The sequence below is a fragment of the Mycteria americana genome, chromosome 25 (genome assembly GCF_035582795.1).
Source record: "Mycteria americana isolate JAX WOST 10 ecotype Jacksonville Zoo and Gardens chromosome 25, USCA_MyAme_1.0, whole genome shotgun sequence".
NCBI classification, from domain to species: domain Eukaryota; kingdom Metazoa; phylum Chordata; class Aves; order Ciconiiformes; family Ciconiidae; genus Mycteria; species Mycteria americana.
The window spans coordinates 1,545,774-1,562,159 of NC_134389.1; the positions used below are offsets into that span (position 1 = coordinate 1,545,774).

At 65.6% G+C, this 16,386-nt stretch overlaps 3 protein-coding genes across 7 annotated transcripts; 1 reads left to right on the forward strand and 2 right to left on the reverse strand.

The window, feature by feature from the left end:
- Positions 1 to 126: 126 nt before the first annotated feature.
- Positions 127 to 5,125, forward strand: ILF2 (interleukin enhancer binding factor 2). Of its 2 annotated transcripts, none has more exons than XM_075524757.1 (15): positions 127 to 220; positions 421 to 460; positions 942 to 986; positions 1,929 to 2,033; positions 2,354 to 2,431; positions 2,643 to 2,745; positions 2,827 to 2,892; positions 3,117 to 3,233; positions 3,364 to 3,442; positions 3,582 to 3,669; positions 3,863 to 3,924; positions 4,134 to 4,248; positions 4,321 to 4,411; positions 4,674 to 4,840; positions 4,972 to 5,125. In XM_075524757.1, exons 1-14 carry the CDS (start codon positions 216 to 218, stop codon positions 4,829 to 4,831), a joined length of 1,152 nt encoding a protein of 383 aa, XP_075380872.1. In that variant the 5' UTR covers positions 127 to 215; the 3' UTR covers positions 4,832 to 4,840; positions 4,972 to 5,125. The 2 variants fall into 2 exon arrangements, with proteins under 2 accessions (XP_075380872.1, XP_075380871.1); XM_075524756.1 differs by having other exon boundaries at positions 140 to 220; positions 421 to 480; positions 944 to 986.
- Positions 5,126 to 5,358: 233 nt separating this feature from the next.
- SNAPIN (SNAP associated protein) lies at positions 5,359 to 6,864 on the reverse strand. The gene is made up of 4 exons (XM_075524758.1): positions 6,705 to 6,864; positions 6,125 to 6,171; positions 5,886 to 6,004; positions 5,359 to 5,785 (listed from the first exon to the last, which is right to left on the reverse strand). Exons 1-4 carry the CDS (start codon positions 6,812 to 6,814, stop codon positions 5,681 to 5,683), a joined length of 381 nt encoding a protein of 126 aa, XP_075380873.1. The 5' UTR covers positions 6,815 to 6,864; the 3' UTR covers positions 5,359 to 5,680.
- Positions 6,865 to 7,116: 252 nt separating this feature from the next.
- Positions 7,117 to 16,078, reverse strand: LOC142420626 (mothers against decapentaplegic homolog 4-like). Of its 4 annotated transcripts, none has more exons than XM_075524762.1 (12): positions 15,863 to 16,078; positions 12,879 to 13,127; positions 11,663 to 11,778; positions 11,477 to 11,497; positions 11,159 to 11,312; positions 10,924 to 11,055; positions 10,699 to 10,827; positions 10,551 to 10,604; positions 10,407 to 10,453; positions 8,596 to 8,764; positions 7,512 to 7,650; positions 7,117 to 7,406 (listed from the first exon to the last, which is right to left on the reverse strand). In XM_075524762.1, the coding sequence occupies exons 1-12, from the start codon at positions 16,061 to 16,063 to the stop codon at positions 7,195 to 7,197; spliced, it is 1,623 nt and encodes a 540-aa protein (XP_075380877.1). In that variant the 5' UTR covers positions 16,064 to 16,078; the 3' UTR covers positions 7,117 to 7,194. The 4 variants fall into 4 exon arrangements, with proteins under 4 accessions (XP_075380877.1, XP_075380875.1, XP_075380876.1 ...); XM_075524760.1 differs by having other exon boundaries at positions 7,119 to 7,406; positions 10,270 to 10,453; positions 11,159 to 11,362; positions 11,604 to 11,778; positions 12,879 to 13,043; XM_075524759.1 differs by having other exon boundaries at positions 7,120 to 7,406; positions 10,270 to 10,453; positions 11,159 to 11,362; positions 11,604 to 11,778.
- Between the last annotated feature and the right edge of the window lie 308 nt (positions 16,079 to 16,386).

The window sequence follows — 16,386 nt, forward strand, 5'->3', positions numbered from 1 at the left end:
CGCGCGCGCATGGCCTGCGCCGCGACTGGTCGCTTTCACCCGCCTCCGCCATAGATTGATGATTAGCTAAACCAATGGCTTGCAGCGGAGTGCTGCCAGTGGGCAGACTCGCGGCGGGCGGGAACCAATAGGCGAGCAGGTTATTGCGAGGTTGTGGCGGCGCAGCCCGGCGGGGTCTCCACAGCAGCGGCGTTCATTGTTGGAGCGGCGGAACCATGAGGTGCGCGGGGACCGGGCCGGGGGTCCCCGCCCCGCGGGGTGGGACGCCCGGGCACCCCCGCTGCGAGGCCGGAGCCCGCGGGGCCCCTCAGGGAGGGCCCGGGCCTTGCGCGGGGAGGGGGATCCCCGCGGCGGGGCGAGGGGGGCCCCCCGGGACGCCGTCCCGGCCCGCTAACGCCGTTTCCCTTCTCTTTTCCGCAGGGGCGACCGAGGCAGAGGCCGTGGCGGACGCTTTGGTTCCAGGGGAGGCCCTGGCAGTGGGCGAGTCTGGCTTCTGCTTTAGCGAGGGTGGCTCTCTAGCCTGTCAGGCCTAGGGGGTGGGCTTGCGGCCGCCCCCGGGGGCGAGCTGCCGGGGCGCAGGGACCGGGGCTGTAGCTTGCAGTGTAGCGCAGGATAACGGTGAGGCGTAGAGCGGGGGGGGGGGGGGCCGGGGGGTGCGGGCCCCTCCGGGCCGGCTTTTCAGCGCTGCGGGCGGCGGGGAAGCCCCCGGTGTACGGCCACTGCCCGGTGGCACCGGGGCGGGGGGGGTTAGTTATCGTTAGGGGGGTTATGAAGAAACCTTTCCTATTTCTGTAGGGTCTTTCTTGCGTCTCGGGACCAAACCTCCACGAACCGGTGACGGAGGGGGGCAGCGGGGGGGGGGTGTTCGGTGATGACAAACACAGCGGCGAACGGGTAGACGTCGCTACAGAGAATAAAGTTGTTTTTTTCTTTCCCCCTTTAGGTTCCGGCCCTTTGTGCCACACATCCCCTTTGATTTCTATGTCGTGAGTAACCCTCTCCCACGGGGCTGTTTGCAGGCAACAGCTACGGGACTTTTCCTTGTTTAAAGATGCTGTCTTAAAAACCTCCTTTGCTGGATGGTGGATGGTTTAACTTCTTTTAGCTTAGCTGGCGTAAAGGAGCTCACTGAAAATGCTGTTGGTTCAGTAATTAACCCGAAATAGATCTTACCGTCTCTGTTGTTTGGAGTCCTCGTGTCACACAGGATGGCTAGGATGCAGTTGGGTAATAATCGCAACAAAGAAATGCCTTAATTGAGGTTTTTCTGCTTTTTAAAGGCACCTCACTCACCCAGACCCTCAGTTCCGTCAGCTCTCTGTAACACAAACCCCGTGGGTTACTCCGATAGCTGTCGCTCACCTGTCAGATAGACGTTCTCCAGGCTCTTTTGCGTGTTGGTCCTCACAAGGATCAACACCGCCACACGTTTCCCACCTTTTACAGGAGGAAATAATTTCCTCCTCCTGCTGAGCATCTGCCCTTTACAGACACATGACTTCCAGGGCAAACAAGTTGCTTTCCAGACCCCGTCACAGCAACTGAAAAGCTCCGGCTGGCTGCATACAAAGGGCGTTATTCTTAAGGGAGTGTAATATAGTTAATAAAACCCCTCTTGATAGAGCCACTCGTAGATTAGATCTGCCCTGTCTCACCCCCCGTAGTTGCACGGGCACGCTGGTGGCTCTGAAGACCTGCCGTTCCTGTCGGAGCACGGTGAGAGTGTACGGGGTTGCTCTCCCTCCCTTGGGATAACACGAAAGTGAAATTATAAAAGCAAAAAGCGAAGAGCACGATGGGGAATCGCAAAGGAAACAAGCGCCGGAGAATAAAAAAGCAGAATAAATTTTGCTGATGAGTGGGTTGAACCAAAGTCAACCAAAGTCTTTTTGTCGGGCGTTGCAGTCTGATATCTGATCCCGTTTCAGTGCGAAATGGCTTTCCCCCGCGTAAAACCTGCCGCCGACGAGACCGCGTTCAGTGAAGCCTTGCTGAAGAGAAACCAGGACCTCGCTCCGACTGCCGCTGAACAGGTTTTGTGCCGCAAATTGCCTTAAATTCTTTGCCTGGACGTTACTGCAGTGTTAGAGGACGCAAAACCAGAGTATCCTTCAGAGAATATAGCCAGGAGTAGTCGTTACTCGCCTAAAAACTAACAACTACTCTTTGAAATCAGCACTGCAGTAGAAATATGGGTGGTTTCTTGGACAGCGATTTTTAAATATGTTTCTTTTATCTGTTTATTATATATCTTGCGTCAGGGCTGTCCGCATTACGCTGCGCAAGATCAGATTATTTCAAGTCACACTGGACAACTGACTGGTAACACCGCCACTCTCCCTTTCCTTTCCAGGCTTCCATTCTTTCTCTGGTGACCAAAATAAACAACGTGATCGACAATTTAATTGTAGCGCCAGGAACGTTTGAAGTGGTGAGTCCAAAAGCGGCGAGGTTGGGGGAAAAAAAAGCTACTTGGGGAGATGCTTCGGCACAAAGGATGCCGGTGTTAGAACAAAACCTGGCCCCAAGTGGATTAAAAGTTCACGCCAACTCCCAGAAACGTAGCATGCGCATTAAATTCACAATTTTTTGTTTTGCTCACGCATTAAATTCACAAATTTTTGGTTTGCTCTTTCAAACAGCAAATCGAGGAGGTTCGCCAGGTGGGTTCCTACAAGAAGGGCACCATGACGACGGGGCACAACGTGGCCGATCTGGTTGTGATTCTGAAAATCTTACCCACCCGTGAGTATCGGCTGCGCCGCTGCTGACTGAACCGCGGCGCTCGGCCAGGCTCTAACTGCCTCTTCTGCTGCTTCTCCCTAGTGGAAGCTGTGGCAGCCTTGGGAAACAAAGTCGTGGAAAGCCTGAGAGCGCAGGACCCCAGCGAAGGTGGGACGCTCTCCTGCGTCGCAGGGGGTTGAGGGGACGGGGTCGAGCAGGACATAGGCTGATGCGAGGCAGTTTCCCCTCGAGCTCTGGGGTTTGTCTGAAGGGGACGGCGCCCAGCCTGCTGTCGCAGCACCGTTGCCGAGATCTGTGGTCTTTCCTGCGTTCCTGGATGCCGGTGCATTCCTCCAGCCCCTCCGTGAGGGATTCTTGTTCTTTCTCCCCAGTCCTGACCATGCTGACCAACGAGACCGGCTTTGAGATCAGCTCGGCCGACGCGACGGTGAAGATCCTCATCACCACGGTGCCGCCCAATCTCCGCAAGCTGGACCCCGAACTACACCGTAAGAGCTCGGCTTGCTCTGCCCCGCACGTGAACCATCACCGGGGTGGGGGGGGAGCCAGCTGCCTCCCCACACCGACTCACCTTTCGGTTGAAAAAAAAAACCCAGGCATTTCTGTTGCTTCTTTCAGTGGACATCAAAGTGCTGCAAAGCGCCCTGGCTGCCATCAGACACGCTCGTTGGTTCGAGGAGAACGCTTCGCAGTCCACGTGAGTTTGGCCTCAAACAGGAACGGCAGCTCTGAGGCCTGCTCGAAATAATCTTTACAGAGAGAAAGCAAGGAGGGCTGTTCCTGCAGCAGGAAGGTGCGTGACGTGTTACGAACCCTCCTCCTGCCGTCTTCTCCAGGGTGAAGGTCTTAATCCGGCTGCTGAAAGACCTGAGAATTCGATTCCCTGGCTTTGAGCCCCTCACACCCTGGATTCTGGACCTGCTGGTGAGCGCACGAGGGGGAACGCTGATGGTGTGCCCAAGCGTGCCATAGCTAACTTGTACCTGCCTGCACGTACCTGAGCTCCAGCATGAAGCAGCCGCTTGTAGCTCCCGCAGCGGGAATCGGGATTCTTACGCTTGCCTTGCGGGAAGCCGCTCTCGTCCTAACTCCCTCTTTCTTTTTTTCACCTCTTCAGGGGCACTATGCCGTGATGAACAACCCCACCAGGCAGCCCCTGGCTCTCAACATCGCCTACAGGTCTGTTGCCATTTGCTTCACTTCAATTTATAAATTCCCGGTACCATCTCAGTTTTGAACGTATCAAATAAAAGCGGTGGCATCTCAGGGCTTGAAGGGACCTGGAGGCAAAGCAGACTCCTCACGTAGATGTCCTAATTGCAGACTTCCTGGCTGCGTTTCTGTGCTGGAATGGTCTAGTTTTTAACCAAAAATGTTTTGTCCTGTAGGCGCTGCCTTCAGATCCTGGCCGCTGGGCTCTTCCTCCCTGGATCTGTTGGTATCACCGATCCCTGCGAGAGCGGAAACTTCAGAGTCCACACAGTTATGACCCTCGAACAGCAGGTGAGCCGCCTCATCTGCTGCGGGAAAAGGGACTAAATCCGTCCGTGCTCTGACTCTTCCTTGTCCCCGCAGGACATGGTGTGCTACACCGCGCAGACACTCGTCCGGATTCTGTCTCACGGAGGCTACAGGAAAATCCTCGGCCAAGAGGGCGACGCCAGCTGTAAGTGGGGTCGGTGCAATGGGGGGGTCTTCCTCCACGCAGGCTGTCAACATCTCAGTGGGGGAACGGGACTGGTTTTCTGCGTTGCTAGAGAAAGTTAAGGGCTCCAAGGAGAAGCGACTCATTAAACCCCAGAGCGGTGGGGAGGCGGAGGTGGCGTGCCGCCCTTCCCCCTGCACGTCCTTGGGCTCGTTTGCGCTGCCCAAGGCCGCCCCCATCGTTCTTGGGGTGAGCTGCCTGCTCACTGTCCCCGCTTTTGCAGACCTGGCTTCCGAAATGTCCACGTGGGATGGAGTGATAGTGACGCCTTCCGAGAAGGCTTATGAGAAACCTCCAGAGAAGAAAGAAGAGGAGGAAGAAGAGAATCAGGAAGAACCCGCTACAGGCGAGGAGGAGGAAAGCATGGAGACGCAGGAGTGACTTCCCCAGGTAGAGCCTGTCAGTACGGCTGCCTGGGAGAAGGCAGCTCCGGGCAGGGGAAGGGGTGGTCCGGGCTGCCCGCACCCCAGGGCAGCGCTCCCCCCTCAGCAGCCTGTGTCTCCCCGTCTCTCCCCCTGCAGCGGGACCCCCCACCGCCGGGGGCTGCTGGCTGAAGCACGTGAAGGACCGAGCAGAGGTCCGAGCCCATCCTCAGTGAACGCAGCGAGCCGATGTGACCTGTCCCTTGTATCTGTTTTTTTGTAAGTTACACATTAAAGCGTTCCCCCCTTTTGAGCGCGTCCTGTTTGTTTAGGTAGAAGGTGCACGTTATAAAAGGGGGCCAGAAAAAGGTCTTGCAGCGGGAGGGGGTTCCAGAACTTGAAGGACCCCACCTGGGGATGCTGAACCCGGACCTGCTCGCTCTGCTGGCAGCATCTGCCTGGTTCTGCTTTCCCCGAGGCACATCAACATAAGGCCGCGGCCGTGACGCAGGAGCGTTACGCACTCACGCTGCCTCACCCAGCCCATAAGCAACACGTGACCACTTTTATTACGGTGCCTACAAATCTGGAAATACAATTCAGGGTCCCCCGGTTCCTTCAGCTGCAGCTGAAAAGCTGCGGCCTCACTGTGCAGGACTTCTCACCCCGTCCCGTGCTGTGGACGCTCAGGAGAGCGCTGCTACAAACAGGGATACCTGCTCCCCTTGCCAGCAGACTGTTCCCTTCGCTGTCCTTACGGGGTCGCACCCGTCACCATCCAGGGCCGCTCCTGCTCCGGCCCAGCTCACAGGGCTGTCGGCACAACCGTGGCGCGAGGCGGATCCGGCCCAGCGCTGCCGTGGGGGCCTCACTTGCCAGGCAGGCCCTGGGGGTAGCCACCCGCCGCCTCCAGCATGGCCTTCCTCCGCACCGTCTCCTTGGCCACGCTGTGGTTCAGCCTCCGCAGCCGTTCCTGCGTGGGGGAGCAGCAGCCATTAGGATGGGGGGAGGGGGGGGGCTGGGATCCCCCAAAACACTGCGGCCCCCACCCCACCTGGGATCCCCACGCTGACCTGGGCATTCTGCAGGATGTTGTTGACCAGCACCACCCTGCGCCGGGCGTTCAGCAGCTTTTTCACGTAGGGATCGAGATCCAGCGCCACTTTCTGGTCCTCGTTGATGCGGCACAGCTCTGGGGAGAGACCGGAGAGTGGGAGCGGGCCCAGGGTGCCGCGGAGCCCCGGGGGACGTGGGGCAAACCCCGCTGTGCCCCCACAGCCAGGCTGCGGAGGTGACCCGCGCCGCGTCTCACCTGTGGCCAGGCTGTCGATGTGCTCCCGCAGCTCCACCTGGCTCTCCCTGCGGAGGGGACGGCTCGGTGGCCAGGCCAAAACCCTGGAGCCCAGCCCCACAGCTCCCCCCCCCCCAGCCCCAAACCCACCCCTACTCCCCCTCCAACAAGGAACCTGCACCCCCAGCTGCCCCTAACTCCCTCCCAATCCAAGCTCACCCCACCCACCTGCTTACCTGCCCCCCCCCCAGCCATCCCTAACTCTCCCCAACCCAGCTACGTGCTCCCCCCACCTCTAACCCCCACCCCACACGCACCCCTAAAGCCCCCCCGGCCCGGGGGACTTGCCCCCAGCGGCCCCAACCCCTGCGGCCCCCTCAGCCCAGCTACGAACCCCTCGCAGGCACCCCTAAACCTCCCCCAGGTGCTCCGAAAGCCCTTCACCCCCCCAAAACTGCCCCCGCTCCCCTCCCCCCCGCCGTACCTGCCCCTCAGCCCCCCTCAGCCCCGCTCCCTGCTCCTCAGCCCCGCTCCCGCCGTTCCCCTCAGGCGCCCCGGGCCCTCCTCCCTCCTTCCCAAACCGCTCTCCCCGTTCCCGGACCTGACGGCGTGAACGTGTCCGTCGAGCTGCCGCACCGCCGGCCGCAGGAACTGCAGCAACCCCTCCGCAAACAGCTCCCGCGCCGCCGGGCCGCCGCTCCCCGCCGCCATCTTGGCGCCGCCAACGCCGCGGGGGCCGCCGGGAAATGGCGGCAGCGCGGGGGCCGCCGGGACATGGAGTCCGCGGGGCGGCCACGGCAACTTCCGCCCCGCGCCGCGGGGGCCGCTGGGAAATGTAGTCCTGGGGACGGCGCGGCGGGCAGCGCCGAGCACCCGCGGAAGGCGCAGACAGAGCCAGGCGGCAACACCCAAACCCGTTCATTAAGTGACGGTTACAGCCAGCGCCCACCGCACCTTTCTGGTACTTTCTGCTTCTTTTTTTTTTTTTTTTTCTTTGGCTATTTTTTTTTTCCTTTTTTTTTGGCTTTTTTTTTTTTTTTTCTTTTTTTTTTGGCTTTTTCTTACAAAAATTAAATTAAGAGGGGCGGGGGTTAGCGCAGGGGGCCCGGCTCGGCGGCAGGCATGGCGTGCAGGACCTCGTCCAGCAGCTGCAGGGCGCGGTGCAGGTGCACCTCGATCCAGCACGGCGTGTGCTTGATGCTCTGCCGGGGGTAGTCGGGCCCCCAGCCCTTGACGAAGCTCAGCCGCAGGATGCACAACCGCCGCAGGTCGTCCACGCCGATCCCCGCCGCCGCCGAAAGCCCTGCCCGGGAGGGACGCAGGCGGGCGTGGGTGGGGGATCCCCACGGCCACGGGGGGTCCCGTCCCCCCCCACCCCGCGCCGTCCCGGCCCCGGGGGCTCACTCACCCACGGCGGGCGCGATGCCTCCCACCGAGCCGGGACCTGGGATGTTGCCGGCCACGGCGGCAGCCTGAGCGGCGGCCGCAGCCTGGGCCGTGGCTGCTTGCTGCTGCATCTGGCGGTGGCACTGCCGCAGGTCAAATACCTGGGGGGGCAACGCAGGGGGGACCCCTGAGCAGGGCAGCATCGGGGGGGGGGGGGGGGGGGGGGGGAGGATGCCCCGGGGACGCCCTTCAGCATGGGCGTGGGGGTTCCTCCGTCCCTGGAGCCCCTCCATTGTCCCTTGGTATTGGGGTCCCTTTGCCCGGGACCCCCTTTAACACGGGCACGGGGGTCCCTCCATCCCTGGGGTCCCTCCATTGCCCCCCAGCATGGGTGACCCATTGCGTGGGACCCCCTTTAACACGGGCACGGGGGTCCCTCCACCGCCCCCCAGCATGGGTGACCCATTGCCCGGGACCCCCTTTAACACGGACACGGGGGTCCCTCCATCCCTGGGGTCCCTCCACCGCCCCCCAGCATGGGTGACCCATTGCCCGGGACCCCCTTTAACACGGGCACGGGGGTCCCTCCACCGCCCCCCAGCATGGGTGACCCATTGCGTGGGACCCCCTTTAACACGGGCACGGGGGTCCCTCCACTTCTGGTCCCTCCATTGCCCCCCAGCATGGGTGACCCATTGCCCGGGACCCCCTTTAACACGGACACGGGGGTCCCTCCACTTCTGGTCCCTCCATTGCCCCCCAGCATGGGTGACCCATTGCCCGGGACCCCCTTTAACACGGGCACGGGGGTCCCTCCACCGCCCCCCAGCATGGGTGACCCATTGCGTGGGACCCCCTTTAACACGGGCACGGGGGTCCCTCCACTTCTGGTCCCTCCATTGCCCCCCAGCATGGGTGACCCATTGCCCGGGACCCCCTTTAACACGGACACGGGGGTCCCTCCACTTCTGGTCCCTCCATTGCCCCCCAGCATGGGTGACCCATTGCGTGGGACCCCCTTTAACACGGGCACGGGGGTCCCCCCTCCCTGGTACCCCTCCCACCCGGGGACGCGGGGTCCCCCCTTCCCCCCAGGGACGCCCCACCTTGATGTAGGCGCCGGGGTAGATTTTGTGCACGGCGTCCCCGGGGGCCCTCCCAGCCTCCCGGTCCAGGTAGTAGCTCTGCACGAAGACGGCGTGGTCGCTCAGGCACCGCATCCACACGTCGCCCTCGCCCCGGCACTCCAGCTGCACGCCCTTCCCGATGTGCAGCCTGCCCCGTAGAGACCGTCAGCACCGACCCCCCCCCCAGCATCCCCCGGCTGCCCCCCAAATCCCCCAATAGCCCCCTATATCCCCCCACCTGCCCCGTACATCCCCCAGTTGCCCCCTATATCCCCCTTCTGCCCCATACATCCCCCCACCTGCCCTGTACATCCCTCATTTGCCCTCTATATCCCCCTTCCGTCCTGTACACGGCCCATTTCCCCCCCCCATGTCCCTCCTCTGCCCCATCATCCCCCAGTTGCCCCCTATATGCCCCTACCTGCCCCATACATCCCATACATCTCCCATTAGCCCCGTATATGCCCCCACCTGCCCTGTACATCCCTCATTTGCTCCCTATATCCCCCTTCTGCCCCATACATCCCCCAATTGCTCCCTATATCCCCCCACCTGCCCCATACATCCCCCAGTTGCCCCTTATATCCCCCTTCTGCCCCATACATCCCCCAGTTGCCCCCTATATTCCCTCTTCTGCCCCATACATCCCCCACCTGCCCCGTACATCCCCCAGTTGCCCCCTATATCCCCCTTCTGCCCCATACATCCCCCACCTGCCCCCTATAGCCCCCCACCTGCTCCATACATCCCCCATTTGCCCCCTATATCCCCCTTCTGCCCCATACATCCCCCAGTTGCCCCCTATATCCCCCCACCTGCCCCATACATCCCCCAGTTGCCCCCTATATCCCCCTTCTGCCCCGTACATCCCCCGGTTGCCCCCTATATTCCCCCATTTGCCCCGTACATCCCCCAGCTGCCCCCTATAGCCCCCCAGCTGCCCCCTATAGCCCCCCACCTGCTCCATACATCCCCCAGTTGCCCCCTATATCCCCCCATCTGCCCCATACATCCCCCAGTTGCCCCCTATATCCCCCTTCTGCCCCATACATCCCCCAGTTGCCCCCTATATTCCCCCTTCTGCCCCATACATCCCCCACCTGCCCCGTACATCCCCCATTTGCCCCCTATATCCCCCTTCTGCCCCATACATCCCCCAGTTGCCCCCTATATCCCCCTTCTGCCCCATACATCCCCCACCTGCCCCGTACATCCCCCAGTTGCCCCCTATATCCCCCTTCTGCCCCATACATCCCCCAGTTGCCCCCTATATCCCCCTTCTGCCCCATACATCCCCCACCTGCCCCGTACATCCCCCAGTTGCCCCCTATATCCCCCTTCTGCCCCATACATCCCCCAGTTGCCCCCTATATTCCCCCTTCTGCCCCATACATCCCCCACCTGCCCCGTACATCCCCCAGTTGCCCCCTATATCCCCCTTCTGCCCCATACATCACCCCTGCGCCCCCATGCTCCCCATCTCCCCTTCTGCCCCATGCCTCACCCCCACATTGCCCCCCCTCCATTCCCTCATCCCCCGTTCACGCCCGCACCCCCCAGCATCCCCCTCCTTTTTCCCCAGCCTGCCCCACACCTGCCCTCCACCGCCCCACCTCGGCATTGCCCCGTCCCCCCCCTCGCCCCCCGCCCCACCGGGCCCGCTCGCTGGCGTCGGTGCGGTGCACGTTGGAGAGCTGCCCCAGGCAGAAGCGGTCCCCCCCCGAGGGGTCCACGTAACCGTCCACGATGACCACGGGGCAGCTGGCCGGCACTTTGAAGATCTCCCCCACCTGCACGTCCATCTCGAAGTAGGCGATGGAGCACCAAAACTCTGGCCCTCGGAGGGGGGGGACACACAGACAGAGGGGTCAGGGCACCCACGGCTCGGGAAAAGGGTGATCACCGGCGTGCTAATTAGGGTGGGGGGCACTTACCGGGGTGGGTGGACACGGGTTGCTGGTAGGGCCCGGAGCTATGGTGTGGGGGCCCTGGGGAGGGGGCAGAGATGGGGTCAGCGCAGCGAGGGGGCTGCGACCTTGCAGCTGACACCCCCCCCCCCCGCCCAGTCCCCCCCAAACCTACAGTAGTGGTTGGGGTGGTGGAGCGGGGGCTGCGGGTGGCTCCGGCTGCTGGGCTGCGGTGATGGGGTGGGCTGCGGCCCCCCCAGGCTCGGTGCGTAGACGGCCGCGCCGGTCCAGCTCGCTGGCGAACCTGGGGTAGGAGAGAGGGTGGCCGGGGGGGGGGGGGGTTGTCCCCAAGTGGGACCCCCGCCGAGCCGGGGGGACACGGGGTGTCCCCGGTACTCACTGTGGTAGGGCGGCTTGGGGTAGCCGTTCTGCGGGGGGGGCTGCGCCGGGGCGGCCGGAGGCGGCGTGGGGCAGGTGATCTGCAGCAGCCCCTCGCCGTGGGGCAGCGAGAGCAGGGAGCTGCCGGGGGCCACTGTGGGGGGGGGGACGACACGGGGTCGGGGGGGGGGGGGGCTCAGGCTGATGCCCCCAAACCCTTCCCAGGGGATGGGGACCGGGGTTAACGGGGGTCTCACCTGGGGGTGACATGGGCAGCGTGGGGTAGAGGCTCCCGGGGACGCGGGGGGACTCGGGGAGCTGCAGGGGGGGCAGCGGCTGGCGGTAGGGCTCGGCGGGGGGCAGACGCGGCGCCCGCTTGGCCCCCTGCTCCCGGCCGGGCGGCAGCTCCATCTGCACACAGTCATGGACAAACTCCTCCTTCACCAGGCGCGTGGGGGGCACTGGGGAGGGGGGCGGGACACACACCGGAGACCATGGGGGGCACGGGGACCCGCAGCGGGGGGGGGATGCTGGCTCCGGGGGTGCTCCCCGCCGGCCCCGTGCCGGGATCTCACCTGTGCTCTGGATGCTCAGACCTGCAGGGGAGAGATGGGGGGGGGGGTTATGGGTGCTGGCGGTGGGAGTGGGGTGCCCCCCCCCCGCCCCCGGGGGGTCCTGGTGGTGGCGGTGGGACCGGCTCACCGATGGCGGGGGCCACCACGCGCTCGTAGTGGTAGGGGTTGACGCAGACGCTGTCGTACTTGAGGTCGAAGGCGAATTGGCAGAATTTGACGTGTTTCAGCTCGTTTTTGTGTAAGTCGGGCCAGCGCCAGAGCCGGGCGTAGATGACGTGGGGGAACCCCTTCCTGCCGGCCACCTGCGGAGGGGGACAGGACGGGGACACTGGGGCGACAAGCCGGGGGCGCGGGGATGGTGCCCCCCCCATCTCCCCCCGGCCTTGGCCGGCTGCGTCCAGCCTGGCCGTACGGCGCTGCAAACGGCGTGTCCGGTGCCGGAACCCCCGGCAATTCCCCCCGGCACAGGGCCTGGCACCCGGCCGGGATCCCACGGCGGCCGGGGGGGGTCCCCCTGCGCCTCCCCGGCTCCAGACATAACAACCCCCCCCCGGCTCGCAGGCTGCCAGACCGCGACTCATCCCGGGAAGGGGAGCGGAATCGCGGGGGGATGCCAGCGCAGGAGGGGACGGTGGGCAGGGGGCAACGCTGCCTGCAGCCGCCCCTGCCTGCATGCATCTGCCCCGACAGGGTGGGGATCGCTGCCTGTCCCTGCCCCTGTCCCCTCATCCCCAGGCCAGCCGCGGCTGCGGGTGGGTGGGTGCAAGCCCAGACACTGAAGTCAGCGTGGCTCCCAGCCCGGAGCCGCAGGCTCGACGCGGCGGGGCTCCCCCTGTGTGCCCCTCCCCGGGGGGGTCCCCTCCACCGGGACCCTTGCCGCCCAGACGCCTGGGTCCCCCCAGCTTGAGGAGGGCTGGGGGTCTCGGGGCACGAGGATGCCTGGGTTCCCCCAGCTCGGGGAGGGCTGGGGGGTCTTGGGGCACGAGGATGCCTGGGTCCCCCCAGCCCTCCCCGAGCTGGGGGGGACCCTGGCACCCTGGTACCCCGAGCTGGGGGGTCTAGGGGTACCAGGATGCCTGGGTTCCCCCAGCTCAGGGAGGGCTGGGGGGTCTCGGGGTACCAGGATGCCTGGGTCCCCCCCAGCTTGGGGAGGGCTGGGGGGTCTTGGGGCACCCCAACACCCAGGTCCCCCAAGCTTGGGGAGGGCTTCCATGGGGTGTCATGGGGCACCTCGCTCCCCCCCTCAGCTCGGGGAGGGTTGTGGGGTCTTTGGGGTCATGGGGCACCCCAACATCCAGGTTCCCCCAGCTCGGGGAAGGCCGTGGGGTGCACGGGGGGCTGTCAGGCTGTCACGGGTCTGCCGAGGCACCCAGACACCCAGGTCCCAGCGCGGCGGGGTTACCTGGAGCCGCCCGTCCAAGGTGCGCTGGATGGTGACGCACTTGCTGGGGTGGGCGCCGTTGGTGGTGATGGCGGCGATGAGCGAGTCGAGCTCGTCCTTCTTCTCCTTGAGCTTCTTGACGAGGCTCTCGATGGCCCGCTTGGCGAAGGTCTCGTTCTCCCCGCCCTGCCGGTGGCACATCAGGCTGTGCACGATGCTCAGGCAGGCGTCGCTGCTGGTGGGCGCGCCGAGGGACATGGCGCTGCTCCCCTGCAAGGCACGGCACGGCACGGCCCTGCCTGTCACCCCGCAGCAGGGGACCTGTTGTCCCCCCTTGCCCTCGCCTCCACGGCCGCTGCGGCCGCCGAGCCGGGAGTTAAGCAGCGTACGGGGCGCTGGTGCCCACGGGGCAGACACAGGGCGGTCGGTGCCGACAAGAGGGGGACGCGGTCCCTGTGTGGCACTGGGGACGCAGCAGCCCCCTCAAATGGCACACGGCAGGCGAGGAGGACGTGGGACAAAGCCGTATGTCACCTCGAAGAGGGGTGCCAGCCCGGATGCCTGGGTTCCACGGTCCCTTTCCGGGGTGGGAAGAGGCTACAGCGATGCCGGGACCCTCAGGGCGTCCCCAGCTCCCCGTGGTCCCTGGCTCCGACGGCAGCAGAGCCAGAGCTGGGCCACGGCGTCACGCTCGGCAGCATGCAGGGGTGTGGGGACACCGGCCGTGTCACACCAACGGCCTGGCAGGGAGCGCGCTTGCGTGTACGCAGCGTGCAAGGGTGCCTGCGTGCCTGCAAGCGCTCGCTCTGGGCCGGGGTGATGGACACGTGCTCCGTGCATCGCAGGCGAGGGGCCAGACTAAACAGAGCCCCAGCTTGGCGCCGCTCCTTAACCCCTCACTTGCTGCTGGGCTTCTCCCTTTCCTGCCTCCCCTGCCAGACCGCGTACACGCCAAGAGCCGCACGCATACGCACACGTGCCAGGGCCCCACCAGCGTCACCCCCCCCCCCCCCCGGCCGTGGCCGTGGCCGTGGCGGGGCTCCGCGCCCGCTGCGGTGCCGCTGCAGCAGGGTCCCGGCTCTGCGTCGCGGCGGGTGCAACGCTCCAGGGCCTGGGAAAAACCTTGGGCTGGCGGCAGACACAACAAACCGTCAGCCCCTGCTCCGCGCCGCTTATCCGCGGGACGGGAGGCAGGCTGTCCTGCCAGCGCCCTGCCTGCCCGGCCCCCCCCCACCGCCGCGTGGGCGCAGGGCCATGGCCCCCCTCTCGCCGGAGGGATGCCGCTGGCCAGGCTCCTCCGGCTTGAGACGAGCCGGATGCCGTCGGCCACGGGGACACCTCCAAGGATGCTGGAGGGGCCCCGCGGAGCTCCCCGTGGCGGGGGCGCAACCCTGAGCACCCCACCAGGCTACGGGGTTCGCCCCGTGGGTGCTAACGCAGCCTCCGGCACCCGTCCCGGGGATGCCCGGTGCTGCCCCGATGCCAGCGCTCCTGCCTGCTCTCTGCCAGCCCGCTCGTCCCCAGGGGCCCTGCCTGCCTGCCATGCTCTGCCTCAGGGCTCAGTTTTGAGGCTAAAGGAGGTGAAAGAGGGCGGCAGGGACTCTCCGTGAGCAGGGGCTGTCCAGGATCGCCCTTGGAATGAGAGTCCGGGGGCCCCGGCGTCGGCCCTGGTTCCCCCCCAGCTCCACTGGCTGGACCCCAAGGCCGATGCCGGCTGCTCCGGGAAAGACTCAAAGGGCCACGGCCGTCCCCAGCCCCATCCGAAACCGAGCCTAGTCTGGTTTGGGGGAAACTGGGGCGAGCGGGGGCCAGGGGTGGCTTCTCCTCGGCTCCAGCTCCCCGCTGGAGAGGTGACGGCCAGGAGCGCTCACCGGCTCTCGGAGAGGACGGCTGTCCCTGTCGGCACCGCCGGCAGAGCGGACCCCGAAAGGCCCCCCCTGCCCCGGCGTGGGAGCGAACCAGAGGAATAACGAGGCACCTCATCGCCCCGCTCCAGATGGGAAGTGACATTTCTGCGCGAGTCTTTTGTCCCAGCCGAGGGGACGTGGCCGGGGGCTTTTCACAAACCTGTCAGGGCTCCTCCCGGGGCAGCGTGGGGCTGGGATCTCCCCTCCTCCCCACCCCACATCGCTCCTGCCGTAAAAACACCTCGCTCATCCCACGGCCTGAGCCCCAAACCCGGAGCCAGCCTCGTCCCCCAGCCAGGAGGGGGACGAGCAGCACAGGGTGGGGGGAAGCCAGTTCCCGCAGCCCCTGCATGGACACGGACTCCGGCCTAATCTCCTTGGCTCCGGGGCCGCTAACTTTGCTCCCAGATAATCCCAAGGGCAGGGACAAAGGGACCGGCGGGTGCCTGGGTGGGGATTTCATTCCTGCCTGTGCCCCCCCTGCTGCCAGCCCGGCTTCTGCCCCCAGCCCAGCTCCGGCTCCCCGGGCCGGGAAAGGGGGGGGACGCTCCCTACACTTGACGCCTTGGCTCACGGAGGGAGCTGAGGAGCGTGGGAAGGGAAGCAGGAGGGACGCCCTGGAAAAAGCGGGTGCCAAGGGGCCATCCCCGCCACATCCCACCTCCCAGGGCTTCGTGGGGCAGCGGCCCACCTCTGTCCCGAGGTCACCCGCAGGCTGAGAACGGGTGCTTCCCCGGTTTCGGCGCGGTGTCGGAGCGGGGTTTGGGGCTGCCGGTGGGAGGAAAGCGGGGAGAGGCGCCGAGGGGCCGCCTGGGCGGGTGGGGGTCCCTGTGCCCCCGTGCCCTGCCCGGCCCCCGCTCCCCGTGCCCAGGCAGGGCAGCACGGCGGCTTAACGGGGGCGGCCGCGCTGACAGCGAGGGGCCGGGGGATGTCGCAGCAGGCAGGTGGGGTCGGCAGAGAGGGGCGACGAGCTGGGCGCTGGGCTCCGAGGAGGGGACACGAGTGGGGACGGCTGTGGGACCCGGCGCGCAGCGGGACTGGGACCGATGTGGGCCGGGGGGGGGGCAAGCATGCACCGTGAGCGGGCTGGCTACTCACCTCCGCCGCCCGGCTCTCCTCACGCGGGGCCCGGCTCCCGCTGCATCTCCTCCGGCTGCCCGCGGCCCTGCCCGCCCCTGCCCGCGGCCCTGCCCGCCCCTGCCCGCTCCCGCCGCCGCTTTGCAACTTGTTTGCTACAATAACAAAAGGAGAAGCCGGAGCGCGTGAAGGCGCTGGAGCGTCGCAGCCAATAGCAGGCATCGTGACAGGCGCCCGTCGCGTCCTCAACCAATAGCGGTCGCGCTTCCATGGCGGGCGGGGCGCCTCTCTGCGCCCAGACGGATCCGCCGCCGCCGCCGCCGCCGCCGTCCCCCCCCCCCGCCCGGCGCCCGCCCGCCGCCCCGCCGGGCCCCAGCCCGAGCCGCCGGCTCCCGCCCCGCTCCCCAGCGCCGGAGGGTCCCCTCTTCCCTCCCCGAGAACGTGGGGGGGTGCAGCGGGACAGGCCAGAGAGGCAGGAGGCGGCGGCTGGCTGGCTGCTGCGGGGATGCAGACCCTCCGGGCAAAGGCAGCATCCTCCGCCCCAG

Bases quoted from the DNA above. Each gene is read 5' to 3' on its own strand.
- LOC142420626 (XM_075524759.1), bottom strand. From the start codon at position 16,063: ATGCCTGCTATTGGCTGCGACGCTCCAGCGCCTTCACGCGCTCCGGCT. The intron at 11,498-11,603 runs GTGAGCCGGTCC...TCTCCCCTGCAG, and splicing joins CGTGGTGGCCCCCGCCATCG to GTCTGAGCATCCAGAGCACA. The intron at 11,056-11,158 runs GTGAGACCCCCG...CCCCCCCCACAG, and splicing joins GCTGCCCATGTCACCCCCAG to TGGCCCCCGGCAGCTCCCTG.
- ILF2 (XM_075524756.1), top strand. The intron at 987-1,928 runs GTGAGTAACCCT...ATCCCGTTTCAG, and splicing joins TCCCCTTTGATTTCTATGTC to TGCGAAATGGCTTTCCCCCG. The intron at 2,034-2,353 runs GTTTTGTGCCGC...TTTCCTTTCCAG, and splicing joins CTCCGACTGCCGCTGAACAG to GCTTCCATTCTTTCTCTGGT.
- SNAPIN (XM_075524758.1), bottom strand. From the start codon at position 6,814: ATGGCGGCGGGGAGCGGCGGCCCGGCGGCGCGGGAGCTGTTTGCGGAG. The intron at 6,172-6,704 runs GTCCGGGAACGG...TCCCCTCCGCAG, and splicing joins GGACACGTTCACGCCGTCAG to GGAGAGCCAGGTGGAGCTGC. The intron at 6,005-6,124 runs GTGAGACGCGGC...GTCTCTCCCCAG, and splicing joins CATCGACAGCCTGGCCACAG to AGCTGTGCCGCATCAACGAG.